The sequence below is a fragment of the Mastomys coucha genome, unplaced genomic scaffold (genome assembly GCF_008632895.1).
Source record: "Mastomys coucha isolate ucsf_1 unplaced genomic scaffold, UCSF_Mcou_1 pScaffold5, whole genome shotgun sequence".
Classification (NCBI taxonomy): Eukaryota; Metazoa; Chordata; class Mammalia; order Rodentia; family Muridae; genus Mastomys; species Mastomys coucha.
Window position 1 is genome coordinate 83,317,493 of NW_022196911.1, and position 16,739 is coordinate 83,334,231.

At 42.9% G+C, this 16,739-nt stretch overlaps 1 protein-coding gene and 1 long non-coding RNA gene across 3 annotated transcripts in view; one reads left to right on the forward strand and one right to left on the reverse strand.

The window, feature by feature from the left end:
- Tex14 (testis expressed 14, intercellular bridge forming factor) overlaps positions 1-16,739 on the forward strand; it is a 75,634-nt gene that overhangs the window by 15,060 nt on the left and 43,835 nt on the right. For both annotated transcript variants that reach the window (XM_031354380.1, XM_031354381.1), the window contains exons 8-12: positions 7,908-8,059; positions 9,702-9,892; positions 10,420-10,570; positions 12,371-13,287; positions 16,079-16,185. In XM_031354380.1, coding sequence (XP_031210240.1) covers positions 7,908-8,059; positions 9,702-9,892; positions 10,420-10,570; positions 12,371-13,287; positions 16,079-16,185 — 1,518 coding nt within the window. The remainder of the gene's footprint in view (positions 1-7,907; positions 8,060-9,701; positions 9,893-10,419; positions 10,571-12,370; positions 13,288-16,078; positions 16,186-16,739) is intronic.
- Positions 8,785-9,738, reverse strand: LOC116078958. Its single transcript, XR_004113685.1, has 2 exons — positions 9,617-9,738; positions 8,785-9,036 (listed from the first exon to the last, which is right to left on the reverse strand). It is a non-coding gene; the product is annotated as an uncharacterized LOC116078958 (long non-coding RNA).

The window sequence follows — 16,739 nt, forward strand, 5'->3', positions numbered from 1 at the left end:
GCACTGGCCAGAGCCCAATTACCTTCTTACTGAATGGAGGCTGAAATGAGCCTAGCTGGAGAGGAGAGGAGATAAGGGGCACCAGTGAGCCTTCGGACAGTTTTATCTCCTGTTGGATAGCAAAGACAGACTCTCAGGACACTCAAGTGCAGCAAGAGACACTTCAAACAACTTCCTTGTTCAAATGCTGGTAATTGGGCTTAGTTTCCTACTGGGCTGGGGCCAGAGACTGACTCTTCTCCACCCCAGGCTCTTGGAGGCAGAGGGCCTCTGCTGTGCATCCTCGATGCTATCCACAGTTCTGGTCCTTTGGGACCACGTTGGTTCTGCTCTGGGCACTGCTCTTAGCCACTGGACAGACTGTGTTCACTTACCCATCTTCTTCCTCTGTCCCCTTGCTGCCCATACCTGGTGCTTTGGCTTGATTTTAGTGCTTATATTTCTCAATAATTTACTACAGGAAAAGCTCAGTGAGCTCACAGAACTGTATTATTCACTACCGAGTCCCAGATCCTGAGAACAAACCCTGACTCATGGGCATTCAGTGTGATTAAAACCCAGTTTCCTACCTTTCCATGCCTCAGTGGTTTTTGTGCTCTATCTGGAGGGGATTGCAGGGACTAGCTTGTGCTTCGTCCTGGTGACTTTGGTAAGGACTCTGAATTTTACCCTAGCCATTGAGATACTGTGAGACATGGTTTTTGAGGATTAGAGTATCATAGATGGCATTCTTGCCCTTGTGTATGAAAATGTTGTGAGAGACAAGGGATCAGAGAGGGCATGACTGGAGCTGTTGGAGTTTTCTGTGAAGTAGCAGCAAAGGTCAGGTGGCAATCATCAGTCAAGCCTCAGATCTGTTCATTCTCAATCCTAGTTAAAACACAGGGTGGACCAGCTAGATAGCTTGCTCAGCAAGTAAAAGTGCTTGCCACACAGCCTGACAACCTGAATTGGATCCCCAGAACCCATGACCGAAGGAGAGAATTGCTATTTGAAAGTTGCTCTCCTCCCTTGTACCCCCTCCCTAGACAGGGTTTCTCCATATAGCCAGCCCTGGCTGTCCTGGAACTCACTCTGTAGATCAGGCTGGGCTTGAACTCAATAGATCTGCTTCCTTCTGCCTCCTTAGTGATTGAAGAAGTGTGTACTACATCATGGCTATAAAAGTTGCCTTTTAATCACACACACACACACAGCCTTTCAAGGTCTTCTTAGTTAGTTTTACTTACTAAATAAAAATTTACTAGTTAGTTTATAGCCTCAAATAGCCCAGGCTAGCCTTATATACTTACTAGATAGCCAAGAATGGCCTTGAAGTTCTGATCCTCTTTCCTTTACCTCTCAAGTGCTGGAATCATAGGCCTTTGCTGCTATTCTTGACACTTCCTGGTCATTTGAGCTCACTTTCAGTCTGCATCCTCATATCTACCATATCTAATATATCTTGCATATACTTGTCCCCCTTTGTATTTTCTCTTTTTTTACTTTTTAAAATTGTTTTTAATGTATACGTATATTTGTGTATGTGCACATGTGTGCAGCTGCCTGAAGAGGACAGTGGTATCAGATCTCCTTGGATCTAATTATAGATGGCTCTGAGCCTCCCAAAATGGGTCTAGGAACTGAACTTGGATCCTCTGAAAGAGCAGAGGTGCTTTTAACTCTTGAGCCATCTCTTTAGCCCTGACCTGTTTTAAATGCCACTAGATCTTGCTATGTAGCTTGTATTGGCCTGGAATCCATTGTGTAGACTTAGTTGGCCTCATATTTGTGGCAGTACTCATGCATTTGCCCCTTGAGTGTTGGGATTATAGCCATACCCAGCACTAATTTTTAAAACATTCATGTGGGTGTGTGTGTGTATGTGCACATGTGAATTTGTATACATGTGTCTGAGGAGACCAGAGGTCAACATCAGGTGTCTTCAGTTGCTCTCTATTCCAGGCATCCTTTTGTCTCTGGACTCCCAGCACTGAGATTATAAAGAGGCTGTGGACTTCAGCCTTCCCTGACGTGAAATTCTCAGCACTCAGTGATAAAGGAAGATCTTATTTTATTAGCACACAGCTGTAGCCTGTAGCCATTGCTTAAAGAGGCCTAGCCCCATGAGAAATATTTCTTGTTTTCCATAAGGTTAGGCCTTGTCATCATTGTGTGATCATTAGCGAGATCTCCATCTAAAGGGAAGATTTCCCCAGTGCTGAGCAAGCTGCATAGAAGCTAAACTGCAGGTTTCTAGTTAAGACAGTTTGATCTTTAGCAAACAGGAGTGGCTGTCTAGGCAGAAATTGATGGTGGTCACTTCTCATGGGAGATGAGCAGCTGTTTCCTTTTCCAGAGAAGAGGACGGGCAAGTAGGTTCACAAAGCAGAAGTCAGTGTTAGCTCTGTTGTGTCAGATTAGAAGTAGTTTCTTATTCTAGTGCAATATCATAATTAATATTAAAGCTTGCTAGTTTTCCTTTCTCCTTCACTTCCTCTTTTTGGAGGTGATTGATTTCATATATGGCTCCAATTTTAGAATTTTGCATCATCAAGAGCCAGGCATCTAAGGTCCATTTGCTGTGTTATTTAGTAGATGGCCTCAGAAATCAACACCATTTGTAACTTTATAGCTTGCATAAAAGGAGGTACTGAGGTGCTGGAGAGATGGCTCAGTGATTTAGAGCACTGACTGCTCTTCCAGAGGTCCTGAGTTCAGTTCCCAGCAATCACATGGTGACTATCAACCATCTGTAATGAGATCTGTTGCCCTTTTCTGGTGTGTCTGAAGACAGCTACAGTGTACTCATATGCATTAAATAAATAAATAAATAAATAAATAAATAAATAAATAAAATATTTTTTAAAAAGGAGGTAATGAACTGGAGTTGGTAGCATAGGGTGTAGGGTCCAAATAAAAGGTTCAAAATGGGCCGGGCAGTGGTGGCGCATGCCTTTAATCCCAGCTCTTGGGAGGCAGAGGCAGGCAGATTTCTGAGTTTGAGGCCAGCCTGGTCTACAGAGTGAGTTCCAGGATAGCCAGGGCTACACAGAGAAACCCTGTCTGGAAAAAAACAAAACAAAACAAAAAGGTTCAAAATGATCAGAAGGAAAGTCCCCACTAAAGGTAGCCAAAAGTTCTAATCCAGTAGCCATTCCAAGAATCTCAGGGTGGTTTTAGTGCTTTTTTTCCTTTTGGCTGTTGTTTTTAACTGTTTAACTGTTGGATCTCTATTCCTAATGTATTAGCACATTAGAATATAGCAGCCTTCTTTGTTTAAGACAGTGCAGGTCCTCCCTTCTCGGATGTAGGCCTCTTCTGGAAAAGGGTGTCTGCAGGGGAATCCGCTTTGTCCTGTATTGTTCCTATTGCTTCACTGTTGTGTTCCCTGCCCTTTATAGTCCGTTTGGTTAGATAGATCTCTGAGTTCTAAAGATCCTATTCTTCTAAATCCCAGGTCCACTGCTAGGGAGATGAGAACAGAAGTGCTTTTAAGCCTGCCATGGGCTTCTATCAATGGTAAACTGGGGGATTTATTACCTTGGGCTACATTACCTCATGGATTTATATAAGCCACAGTACAAGGCCCTATCCTTTTACGAGGGAGGTATTGATGTGCCCATGTTCTTGTGCACCTAGGACCACTGGCCCAGCGGTGGCACCATTCACAGTGAGTTGGGTCTTCCTGCATTGATCATTAACCAGGAAAATATACCACAGGCCAGTCTCTTTGGGGCATTTTCTCAATTTAGGTTCCCTCTTCTCAAATAACTCTAGCTTATGTCAAATTGACAATAGAGTAGCCAGGGCAGTTGTGTTCACTCAATATTTGCTGCATGATTGGATGGATGTAGATGAAAGGAACACTTAATGGGACAAAATCAGAGCTAACTACTTTAGCTCTGTAATCCAAAGCAGTTAACGTATCTTAACTTTTTCTTGTTTGTTTGTTTGTTTGTTTTTTGGTTTTTTTGAGACAGAGTTTCTCTGTGTAGCCTTGGCTGTCCTGGAACTCACTCTGTAGACCAGGCTGGCCTCGAACTCAGAAATCCGCCTGCCTCTGCCTCCCAAGTGCTGGGATTAAAGGCATGCACCACCACCGCCCAGCTTTTTCTTGATAATACTATCAGTCTTCAAAGGCCAACAGGGATGTCACAGTTGATCAGTGCCATCTACTGTTGAGAAGACAGCATAACAGTTTATTCTGGCTTTGTGCTTCTGTAGAATCTTGAAGTGAAATGAAGTTTTCTAACTCTCCCACTTCTATGTAAATTATGATGCTGGGGATCAATCCCAGGGCCTCACTCACATATGCTAGGCAAGAGCTGCACCACCAAGCTACAGCCTTTGCCCAGTCCTTTCCTTTTATACATAAGGAAACTGAAGTCCAGAGGGACAACCCAGCCAGTTGGTTAGGGCATAATGAAGTAGAGCCAGATGGTAGAAATGGCCCTAGGCCAGAGGCAGAATGGACAGGAAGTTGAATGCAGCTAGGAAGCAAATCAGCTCAGAGACACTGGGATAGTCAGGGAGTCACAGTAGAAAGAAGTGGAATGCATGGAGGAGCTGGTTGTTAACAGCTCCTGGGGGTGGGGTGAAGTTAAAAGGAAGGAGAGAGCCAGGTGGTGGTGGTGCACGCCTTTAATCCCAGCACTTGGGAGGCAGAGGCAGGCAGATTTCTGAGTTCGAGGCCAGCCTGGTCTACAGAGTGAGTTCCAGGACAGCCAGGGCTACACAGAGAAACCCTGTCTCGAACCCCCCCCCCCAAAAAAAATCCCATGGATAGGAACTTCAGTCTGAGAAGCCCATCCTACCTTCTAAAAATCTACACTTATGCTAGACCAGCAAGGAATTTACACTTTTTTGCCTTTTTTTTAAAAAAAGATTTATTTACTTTTATATGTAAGTACACTGTAGCTGTCTTCAGACACACTAGAAGAGGGCATCAGATCTCATTACAGATGGTTGTGAGCCACCATGTGGTTGCTGGGATTTGAATTCAGGACCTTTGGAAGAGCAGCCAGTACAGCTGAGCCATCTCTCCAGCCCCTCTCCCCCACCTTTTTTGAGACAGGGTCTCACTGTGTAGCCCTGGCAGGCCTGACAACCAGGCTGGCATTGAACTCAGAGAGATGCACCTGCCTCTCACTCACAAGTATTGGGATGCCCTCATTAGTTTTCTGTTGCTGTGACAAAGCAACATAGATAGCTAAGGCACCTTACAATAAAGCTTAATAGCTTATAGCTCCAGAGGGTAAGAGTCCACAATGGAGGAGCAAATGCATATGGGCAGCCACAGCTACAAGCTCACACCTGATCCACAAGTCAGAGGCAGAGAGAGCACTGGGAATTGTGCCAGTCCTTTGAAACCTAAAAGCCAGCTCCCTCCCAGTAACACACCTCCTCCAACTAGTTCCCACCTCCTGATCTTTCCCAAACTGTTTCACTAATTTAGGATTAAGTATTCAAATATATGAGCATTCTCATTCAGACCATCACATGGTATTACAGGCATATGTCATCATCGTGGCCTTCTCTCTTTTTAGTAACCATTTTTTAAAAATATTTTTATTGCCGGGCGGTGGTGGCGCACGCCTTTAATCCTAGCACTTGGGAGGCAGAGGCAGGCGGATTTCTGAGTTCGAGGTCAGCCTGGTTTACAGAGTGAGTTTCAGGACAGCCAGGGCTACACAGAGAAACCCTGTCTCGAAAAACCAAAAACAAAAATTTATTTTATGTATATGAGTGTTTTCTCTACATGTATGTATATATGTGTGTCATGTGTACCTGGTACTCACAAAGGCAGAAGAAGGAGTTGAACCCCCTGGAACTGGAGGAGTTACAGGCAGTTGCTACTCACCTTGTGCTGGAACTGATCTTTTGTAAGAGCAGCAAGTGCTCTTAAATACTGAGCTATCTCACTATGCCTATAATAGTAGACTTTTTTTTTTTTGACATGGTCTTATGTATACCAGGCTGGTCTTAAACTTACTATATAGCTATGATACTAAGCTTCTAGTTCCCCCTGCTCTACCTTAGGTGTTTAGATTGCAGGTACGTACCACCATACCTGGTTTATATAGTGCTATAGTATGAACTCAGGGCTTCATACACGCTATGCAAACCAACTGATCTACATCCTCAGCACCGTAATAACTTAGTTCCTAATTATCAGTGAGCAGTTATCAAGCCTTTGCCAAATGCCTACCATTTATGGTCATATTCTTTGTTTCTTTGTTTCTTCCTTTCTTTCTTTGTTTCCTTGCTTCTGTCTTTCTTCCTTTCTTTCTTCCTTTCTTTCTTTCTTTCTTTCCTTCTTTTTTCTTTCTTTCAAAGATTTATTCATTTATTTTATATGTATGAGTATACTGTAACTGTCTTTAGACACACACCAGAAGAGGATGTCTGACCCCATTCATTATAGATGTGAGCCACCATGTTGGTACTTGGGAATTGAACTCAGGACCTCTGGAAGAGCAGTCAGTGCTCTTAATCTCTGAGCCATCTCTCCAGCCCAGTCATATTATTTCTTACTTGGTGGAATGCATATCATATGCACCATAGAGGGTTGCTGCGTCCATAATTCATTTGGTTACTCTGACAGCCATGCGCAGTCAGCACTGACTTCACCTCACCCTAAGGCCTCTTATTGGCCTGGGAGATATTTAGGATGGTTGGATTAGGCTTATAGGGTGTCTGGTTGAGAAGGTAAGTTGTTTAGGCCAATCAGTAAACTTTGATGAACTAAAACAGCTCATTCCCCAGAGGATATGAGTTCAGAAAAGAAGCAGTTGTTGGCTGGCCATGGTAGTATACACCTTTAATCCCAGCACTCAGGAGGCAGAGACAGGTGGACTTCTGTGAGTTCTATGCCGGTCTGGTCTGGTCTTAATAGGATAAAGGATTAAGCCTGATAACCTGAGGCTGACCCCTGGGTTCCACTTGTTGGGAGGAGAGAGCTGATTCTCACAAACTGTTTTTTTAACTCTACATGTGCACTTTGCCACACACACACATACTTGTATACACAGTAAATAAATGTAATAAAATATATTTTTAAAAATAATAAACTACAGGCTGGTGAGATGGCTCATTGGGTAAAAGCGCCGACTGGTCTTCCAAAAGTCCTGAGTTCAAATCCCAGCAACTACATGGTGGCTCACAACCATCCGTGATGAGATCTGATGACTTCTTCTGGTGTGTCTGAAGGCAGCTACAGTGTACTTATTTATAATAATAAATAAATCTTTGGGCCAGAGCCAGCAGGGACAAAGCAAGCGGGGCCGACCAGAGGGAGCAGAAGTCCTAAAAGTCACCCCAACAACCATATGAAGGCTTACAACTATCTGTACAGCTACAGTGTATACTCATATACATAAAATAAATAAATAAATCTTTAAAAAAAATAAACTAGCTACTCTCAGAAAGCTGCATATAAGATATAATAAACAGCAGCAAAACTTAAGTAAAACTTCAGTGCATGCAAAATATAATAAACAACAACAACAACAACTGTTGCTAGTGAAACAGAACTACTTTTAAAGTAGATGGCGAGGGAAGGGCTCTCATAGGAGGCTTCTTTCAAATTAGCCAGTCACTGAGCATGCCAGGCAGGGGGAACTACTCATGCAGTATGGAAAGAAACAGGTCATGTCTTCCTAATGGAACTGAAAGATGGTTCCTGTGGTTTGAATGGAATGCTAAGAAAGGAAGAGTGGCCACACAAGATGGGGAGGTAGGGTCAGGCAAGCGGAGATGGGAAGGAATTACAGGAAATGGAAGAGCTCCAAGGAAGCCCATTAACTCAGTGTTCAGCTGCATTTTCAGAAGCTCCAGGAGGTTGTTATAGGAAAATATTTAAGTGCGTTTTATGGTGATCATAATGTTTCCTTAAGACAAACTCTGGTTTGTGTTTTCTTCCACAGCCAGGACAATGGTGTACATAGGGACGTGACTCGAGTGCCCCTCCCCACCCAGCTGTACAACTGGGCTGCACCAGAAGTGGTCTTACAGAAGGCAGCCACTGTGAAGTCAGACATCTACAGCTTTTCCATGATCATACAAGAGATCTTAACAGGTGATGTGATCCAGGAGCATATTAAATGTTGATCAGCATTCTTATTTTTAGCTTAAGAGATTTCCTCCCAGGAATTACTTAGTTTTATAAAAATTTAGAACTTAACAAAAAAAAATCTTGAAGGTCTTTTTTTTGTTTGTCTTCTTTTGTGGGGGGCGGGGGGCGGTTTCAAGACAGGGTTTCTCTGTGTAGCCCTGGCTATCCTGGAACTCACTCTGTAGACCAGGCTGGCCTCGAACTCAGAAATCCGCCTGTCTCTACCTCCCAAGTGCTGGGATTATAGGCGTGTGTCACCACCGCCCGGCCTTTTTCTAATTCTTAAGACTCAGAAAATCCCATAGATCTTCTTGCTAGTGATAAGACATTTAACAGAAGAAGGGAAAAACCCCTCCATTGCTGGGGATTGAACCCGGGACACCAGCTCCATCACTTGAGATGTACTCCAGCCTCCAGAGCAAAGGGTTTTTGAATAGTTATTCAAAGTTCATTTGAATATTTGTGTCAGTATTTAAGCGTCTTTGTGATGTCCCCCTTTGAAAAACTTTCAAAGGAGAGAGGTTGGGTCTGGAGAGTTACGGTGAACCTGAGCACTCACAGGTATCGCAGGTGTGTGTATGATGTCTCTTGACTTTACAGAGAGCACTCCTGTAATTGAAGTCAAAAAGACTCCTTCAGGACACAGAGAGGTACAGGCTTAGCCACAAGCAACACACAGAAAAACCACATTCAGGTTAGGGAATAGGCCAGAGTCAGCTGACTTTCTGATGTTTGCCATCCCAGAGGCAAAAGTACCCTTGCCATGAGATGAATTCCTGGTCTACTCAGCTTGATGCCCAGGCATTCCCTTGTCTCCAAGTGTGCTAGGGATGCCCTGTGTGCAGGATGCTGACACTAATGTCTGTTGTTTCTGGCAGGTATTTGCCTGGTATGTAGGTAAACCGGCTCTTTGTCCATAATTGGGCTACCAAGCAGTTTACCTGTGGGGAGAAAGTAATGTTTAAAGAGACCAAGTGACTTCACTAAAGCTACTTAACAACTTCTGACTGAAAGTTTTTCCTTTTTTTCTTTAGTTCTCTACATATTTTGTAATTTTAAATGATTTATTGACATATATTCATTATATAGTTAATGGTTTCATGATGACATTTTTGTACATGTATAAAACATTTGTATAATATTCATCCCTATTGCCTTCTGTTTTATTTTTAATTTTATTTTATGTGTGTAAGGTGTTCTGTCAGTATGCATGTCTATGTACTGCTTGTATGCCTGGCATCTGCAGAGTCCATGATAGTGAGCTGCCATGTGGGTGTTGGGAATTGAACCTGGGTCCTCTGGAAGAACAGGCTGCCTTCTCCAGCCTTCACTTACCTGCTCTTGTTCTCTTACTCATACTCTACTTCCCAACTACTACTCTTTATACTTTCATGTCTGTCTGTCTGTGTCTGTCTGTCTCTCTCCCTCCCCTCCCCCATCTCTTCATGACCCAGTGAGTTTCATTAGGCTTGCTTACAGGAACATTAGTAAGGGGCTATCACAGAAGCATAGGCAACTTACTAGAGTATACGTCATGGAAGGAAATCTTGTTCCTTCTTTCGGTTTTATCTTAATGTTATTCCTGTGTATTACTTTTTCCTTATAGACAGCATTCCCTGGAATGGCTTGGATGGCTCACTTGTTAAAGAAACCATAGCCCTGGGAAATTATTTAGAAGCTGATGTCAGGCTTCCGGAACCTTACTATGATATTGTTAAGTCAGGTATCCATGCCAAGCAGAAGAACCGAACAATGAACCTACAAGATATTCGTTATATTCTGAAGAATGACTTAAAGGCAAGCCCTGAAACTGTGAGAAGTTCGTTTCTGCTATCTGCTTCATTGAGTTACAGACTGGGAAGCTAGAGACCCAAGTTTTTAAAATGTTTGAAATGGAGCACAATGGCTCCTGCCTGTGGAAGTGTGTTATGGAAGCCCAGGGGTTGGGGTTGGGGGATGCTGAAATAGGATCTGGAGTTTAAGATCAGTCTAGACTACACAGAGAATTCAAAGCCAGTGTAGGGGTACATACTATGACTGAGTCTTAAAAAAAAACCCATAGTTTGGAAAGTCTCATTTATTATAATCTGTGTTGCTGAGAAAAGCCTGTTTAACTTAGTGAAAGCAGCAGAGAATTTAGGAGGTGCTGGGAAAGTTGTAGGGTATAGTCAAGAATGGCAGAATAAAGATCAACTAGCTAATTAGGACCAATAGCCAGTCTGCCTAACAGGAAGAGGAGGTGTGTGATATATGTAGGTAATTTCTAAAAACACAAATAGCATTTGAATGATTTTGAATGTGTCCTTGGCAATGTTTTGTTATAGGAATTTATTGGAGCTCAGAAAACTCAGCCAACTGAGAGCCCCAGAGGCCAGAGATATGAACCCCATCCTGATGTTAATATCTGCCTAGGTCTAACTTCAGAATATCAAAAAGACCCTCCAGACTTGAACATCAAGGAGCTAAAGGGAACAGGTATGACTTGAGCTCACAGATTAACCACTACTTAGATAACTGTGGGATGATTATGATGTTTTGTTTTACATTTTAAAATTTTGTGTATGTGTGCTAGCATACATGTGCCATGGGTACATGTGTGGGGGTCAAGAGGACAACTTGTAGGAGTCAGTTTTCTCCTTTTACCATGTATGTGGGACCTGAGACTCAGACCTGGGTTGTCAGACTTGATGGCAAGGGCCTTTACCTACTGAGCTGTCTCAGTGGCTTTTTAAAGAGAGATTTTGTTCTATGTGAGGTTCTTGGCTGCATGTATGTCTGTGTACCAGTGTCTATGTCTGATGTCCATGGGATCCAGAAGCCTTTTCCAGAGGTCATATCCTCTGGAACTGGAATATATATGGTTGTGAGCCACCATGCGGATGCTGGGTATTAAACTCACAACCTCTGGTGGAGCAGACAGTACTCTTAACTTCTGAGCCATCTCTCCAGCCCCATAAAAATAATGTAAAGTTTTAATCTACTATCTACTGACCATCTGAACACAGTGGTGAGTGTTTATACTCCTATTCTTTGAAAAGCTGAGACAGGAATTTTCACTTGAGTCCTGGGTTTTGAGGCAGTCTTAGCAACACAGGGCCTTACATCTTAAAGGAGCTCTCAAGCATAGCACTCCCTTGTCATCACCCTGTTACAGCTGAGGAGGCTAAGGTTTAGGGAGGCCGTAACACAATTTCTGACCTAGTTTCAGAATTGGAACTTGGGCCTTAATCTTAGCCTAATCACTATTTACTTGGACTCTTCTCAGACAGGGCTGGAAGCTTCCAGAATGTCCCCTTCCAAGTTTTCATTGTTTGTGTCCTTCATCTTATTTCCTGAAAGTAGTACCCATATCAGCCAGAAGCCATGTGTGGATCAGCCCTCCCTCAAGCTATCTTTGAAGTCATTTATCCCTCCGGGGATGCAGTAGCCATGTGTGGATCAGCCCTCCTTCCAGAGAGGCAAGAACTTCTTGGGCTACTTCTCCACTATTTTTATCAGATGCTCGACAGAAGCATCACCTTGACTGCTTTAGTCACAGTAGTTAATGCACAAAGGAAGCCATGAGTATAGTCCTTGGGACCCAGGGGCCTATAATATGAATGTTCTGACAGTTACACACATTTAAAATAGTATAAATGAAGCTTAGAACATTCTTTTTAGGATTAGACCACCATAGCCCCAAGTGTCTATGTCATTCAGTGTCCATATGGGAATTTCACTTAGATTAGAAATCTCTAATTCTAATTCTAATGTCTAATGTTCTCTGCTGCCTTTGATCCCAGCACATGGAAGGCTAGAGGCAGAGGCAAGCAGAGCTCTGTGAGTTCAAGGCCCACCTGGTCTGCATAATGAAGACATAAGTTCCAGGACTGTCAGGGTCAGGTAGAAAGATCCTGTCTCCAACAACAACAACAAAATACACTTTTAACCTCTGTTGAATGTGTCTATTGGTCTTCTGGTAAGATCTCACTTCTGTGAGAAGAGTGTTAGAAAAATAAAAGATGGTTTTTGTGCATTTTTGTACCTTTTAAAAAATTATTGTTGTTTTTGTAGTGAGATGGGCTCTCATTATGTGGTTCAGACTGGGCTCAAAGTTGCTTAGTAGTCCAGGCTAGTATCTAACTTGACACTCTTCTGTCTCAGACTCCCAGATGTTGTAATTAAAAGTGTGTATGCCTCCTACCCAGCTCATATTGTACACCTGGAACAATTGCCAGGGCTGCTTCCCTTCTATGGCCAGTTTAATGAGTTGGGTATTATTATTCTTTCCAACAGGTAGTCAGCCCCATTCACCAACAGATCACTCCTTTCTCACTGAAAAAACAACTCTAGCTCCTCAGACCCTAGATTCAAGTCTGTCGGCCCAGGAACCTGACAATGCAAATGCTCCTTCTCCTCCTGCTTCATGTTTGGCAGAAGAGGTCAGGAGCCCCACTGCAAGTCAGGACAGCCTCTGCAGCTTTGAAATCAATGAAGTCTACTCAGGCTGCTTGACACTAGGAACTGACAAGGAGGAAGAATGTCTGGGGACTGCTTCTTCACCTGAGGGGGATAGACCAAACCAGGTAGATGAACTACTGTCCCTGGAAGAAGAGCTCGATAAGATGGAGAGAGAATTGCACTGTTTTTGTGAGGAGGACAAAAGCTTTTCAGAAGTTGACACAGACCTCTGTGAAGATGAGGACTGGCAAAGTGATTCTCTTAGTTTACTCAGCCTGCCTGAACCAACCAGAGAAGCCAAGGGCAAAACGAGCAGCTGGTCCAAGACTGACGAGTATGTCAGTAAGTGTGTGCTGAATCTGAAGATTTCACAGGTGATGATGCAGCAGAACGCTGAGTGGCTGAGGAAGCTTGAGCAGGAGGTAGAAGAACTCGAGTGGACGCAGAAGGAGCTGGACAATCAGTGTAGGAGTTTGTGGGATGCTTCATTAAAGTTTGCAAATGCCAAGTTCCCGTTGGCTGTAGGCCCACCATCTTTGACCTATCTTCCTCCAGCTATGCAATTATCAGGGCTCAAGCAGCCTGAAAATGGTGGCACATGGTTGGCCCTAGCAAGGTCTCCAGGAAATGAGAGAGAGTTCCAAGAGGGACATTTTAGCACAAAACCTGAGAAACTAAGTGCCTGTGGCTGGAAGCCTTTTACACAAGTGTCTGAAGAAAGCAGGGGGGACTGCTTAGAGCCAAGCAATCAGGTATGTCACGTGGGCAGAAGGAGCTGCCTTAGTAGGATCCTGGAATCAGCATTTCCTGCAACCTTCATGCAGTGCCTATAAATAAATGCAGACATCTCTTAGCAAGGTCCTCTTGGTTTAGGAAATAAGGCTACTGTGATGGAATTCTATGATAACCATTTTCTCTAGCCCATTCCAAACCAAGGACAAAGCCTCTGCCCTCCTCGGTAGATTCAAACGCACTTGGTTCTACTGTAAAGTTTCTGTTTTATAGATCAGTTAAGTACTAGCAGTTTGACATAGTTGAAATTGTATAAGGTATTTTGGACAGGTATCAATCTGTATTTAGGGACTGGAGATATTGTTCAGTATTTATGAGCACTTGCTACTTTTGTAAAGGACCTGGGTTCATTTCTCACTGAGGTATTTAAAATATATATATATATAACTAGGAAGATAGCTCAGTTTGGTCTCCAAGCACTCATTTAAAAAAAAAAAGTTATGGCTGGGCAGTGGTAGTGTATGCCTTTAATCCCAGCACTTAGGAAGCAGAGGCAGGTGGATTTCTGAGTTCGAGGTCAGCCTGGACTACAGAATGAGTTCCAGGACAACCAGGGCTATACAAAGAAATCCTGTCTCGAACCCCCCCCCCAAAAAAAAAAAAAAACCAGTTATGTAAGTCTGTGGCAGTAATCCTCATGTTGGGGAAGTGGAGACAGGAGAATCCCTGGAACTTGCTGGCCAACTATTGTAGCTGAATAGATCTGCATCTGCAGGTTGAGACAGGTGGCACACTTTGTCTCAAAAAATAAGGTGGGAAGACCTAGAGAGATGGCTCTACAACTGAGAGCACTGACTGTGCTTCTGAGGACCAGGGTTCAACTCCCAGCACCCACAGGGCAGCTCACAACTGTCTGTAACTCAAGACCCAAGGACTCAGACAGGTATCCTGAACTCTCTGGGCATCAGGCACACACCTGGTACATAGACATACATGCAGTGAAAACCACTACATGCACACACGCACACATACATATACACATAGTTAAAAATAAGGTGGCAATTGATTGAGGTGATATATATTTACTGATATATGCACTCATGTGTGTGCACACAGATCTATATAGACATATGACAGACAGACAGACAGACAGACAGAAACAAGACAAACATTTATAAAACCAGAGGCTATATTAGAGTCTGGCATATAATGGTGAATAAGCCACAGACTATGCCCATACTTAAACACCTTTTTGTTTTAACTTAAACACAAAGGGTGAGGAACCTGCTTTTAAAAAAAGACAGTTCAGTAAAAATAAGCAAGCTATCCTAGGAGCTGGCCTGGAAGCTTTCCTTGTACCTAGTGAGATTGCAGATGGGCTCTGCGCCCTTTGAGGACATAGCTGGAGTAGGACTCACTCTGTGTCCCAGCATTTAGTATGGTGCCTGATAACACCAAGGACACACAGTAAAAGTCACTGAGGAACAAGAGAATGGATGTGAATACATTAGCTTGAGCAGATTCATAGAGAGCTGGGAAGAGTGTCTCTGGAGTCCTAACACACTGAGAACTAGAAGACCCCCAGGCATGGACCAACTCCATCCTCTTACAGAGTGTAGGGCTCAAGCTCAGTGGCTGGTATTTCCTGATGCCTTGAGGTCTTATCAAAATGGGAGTAGGGTAGTAGAGGTCTGTTCCAGTGGGAGAAAGAGTTTTATTCTGAAATATTAGAATTGCTAGCTAGATTTAACTTTTATTGCAATTTTTTTTGGTCAGAATTCTCAACGGACAGCTAGTCAGTGGTGACACATACTTTTAATCCCAGAACTCTGGAGTTAGTGGATTTCTGTAAGTTCCAGGACAGCCAAAACTCCACAGAAAAACCCTGTCTTAAAACCAAAAAGCTTGGTTTACAGACCGAGTTCCACGACAGCCAACACTATATAGATAGACACTATCTCGAAAAACCAACAAACAAAAATTCTCTCTTGACAATGTCATCTTTTATTTCTAGTCAGGGCAGGGCTCTGTCCCTTGCCCATTAGCTTACTGTACTTTTGCTAAGGCTCAACCTGTTTGCTGTCCTCCTCCTTCCCTCCCCACCCACCTCTCTAGCTCTGGCCTTTTGTTTTCATTTTGTCCTTTTGAGAGTCTTACTATATAGCTTAGACTTGCCTAGAACTCTCTGTATATTCCAGGTTGTCCTTGAACAAAACATCCTCCTGCCTTAGCCTCCCAAGTGCTGAGATAGTATGCATGTGCCACTGTACCTGGATACACACACACACACACACACACACACACACACACACACACACCATCATCATCATCACCACCATCATCATTCTGTTTATTTTTATTGAAAATTAGAATTTAAGGGCTGGAGAGATGGCTCAGTGTTTAAGAGCACTGACTGCTCCTCCAGAGGTCCTGAGTTCAATTCCAAGCAACCAAATGGTGGCTTACAATCATCTGTAATGGGATCTGATGCCCTCTTCTGGTGTGTCTGAAGACAGTGACAATGTACTCACATATATTAAATAAATAAATCTTTTTTTAAAAAAAGAAAGGAGAAGAAAATTAGATTTTGAAACTGGGTGTAGTGGTGTACACTTGGAATTCTAGCGCCAGGAGGCAGATGTAAGAGGCTCACAACCAACCATCTGTAATGAGATCTGATGCCCTCTTCTGGTGGTCTGAAGACAGCTACAGTATACTTACATATAATAAATAAATAAATAAATAAATAGAGTATGACAGTGAAAAGAATAATCCCTCACCTAAAGCACTGAAACATGCTTGTTTTTAAAGCTGCCAACTCTTTGTGGTCCCGGGAAGCAGAACACAGGTGAACAGTTACCATCCACTCAAGAAACCAAGGAGAGTTTGGAACGAAATACAAACCAAAATAGTAGGAGGTAGGTTAACAAGTATTGTTTTTTTGTGTCATGTGCCTTACTAGTCTTATGTGTTTAGGACACTTACTGATCTTCATCTGTTTAATGACATATGGATTCTGTTGTTTTTTTGTTTTTTTGATTTTCGAGACAGGGTTTCTCTGTGTAGCCCTGGCTGTCCTGGAACTCACTCTGTAGACCAGGCTGGCCTCGAACTCAGAAATCCGCATGCCTCTTCCTCCCAAGTGCTGGGATTAAAGGCATGCGCCACCACTGCCCGGCTGACATATGGATTCTGAATAATGAATAAAAACAGCACAGAAACAGATTCTAATGAAAACTTGGAGACATCAAAAGCCAAATGGATGACAGATTAAATAGAATTTATCAATATCAGTAGTAAAGCATTTTACCTTTCCAGAACTCTCTAAATAATTTAAAATTTGTATTACCATTATATTATTATTTTAAATTTTATATATTAAATAATTAATTAATTGCTAGGCAGTGGTGTCGCACGCCTTTAATCCCAGCACTTGGGAGGCAGAGGCAGGTGGATTTCTGAGTTCCAGGAC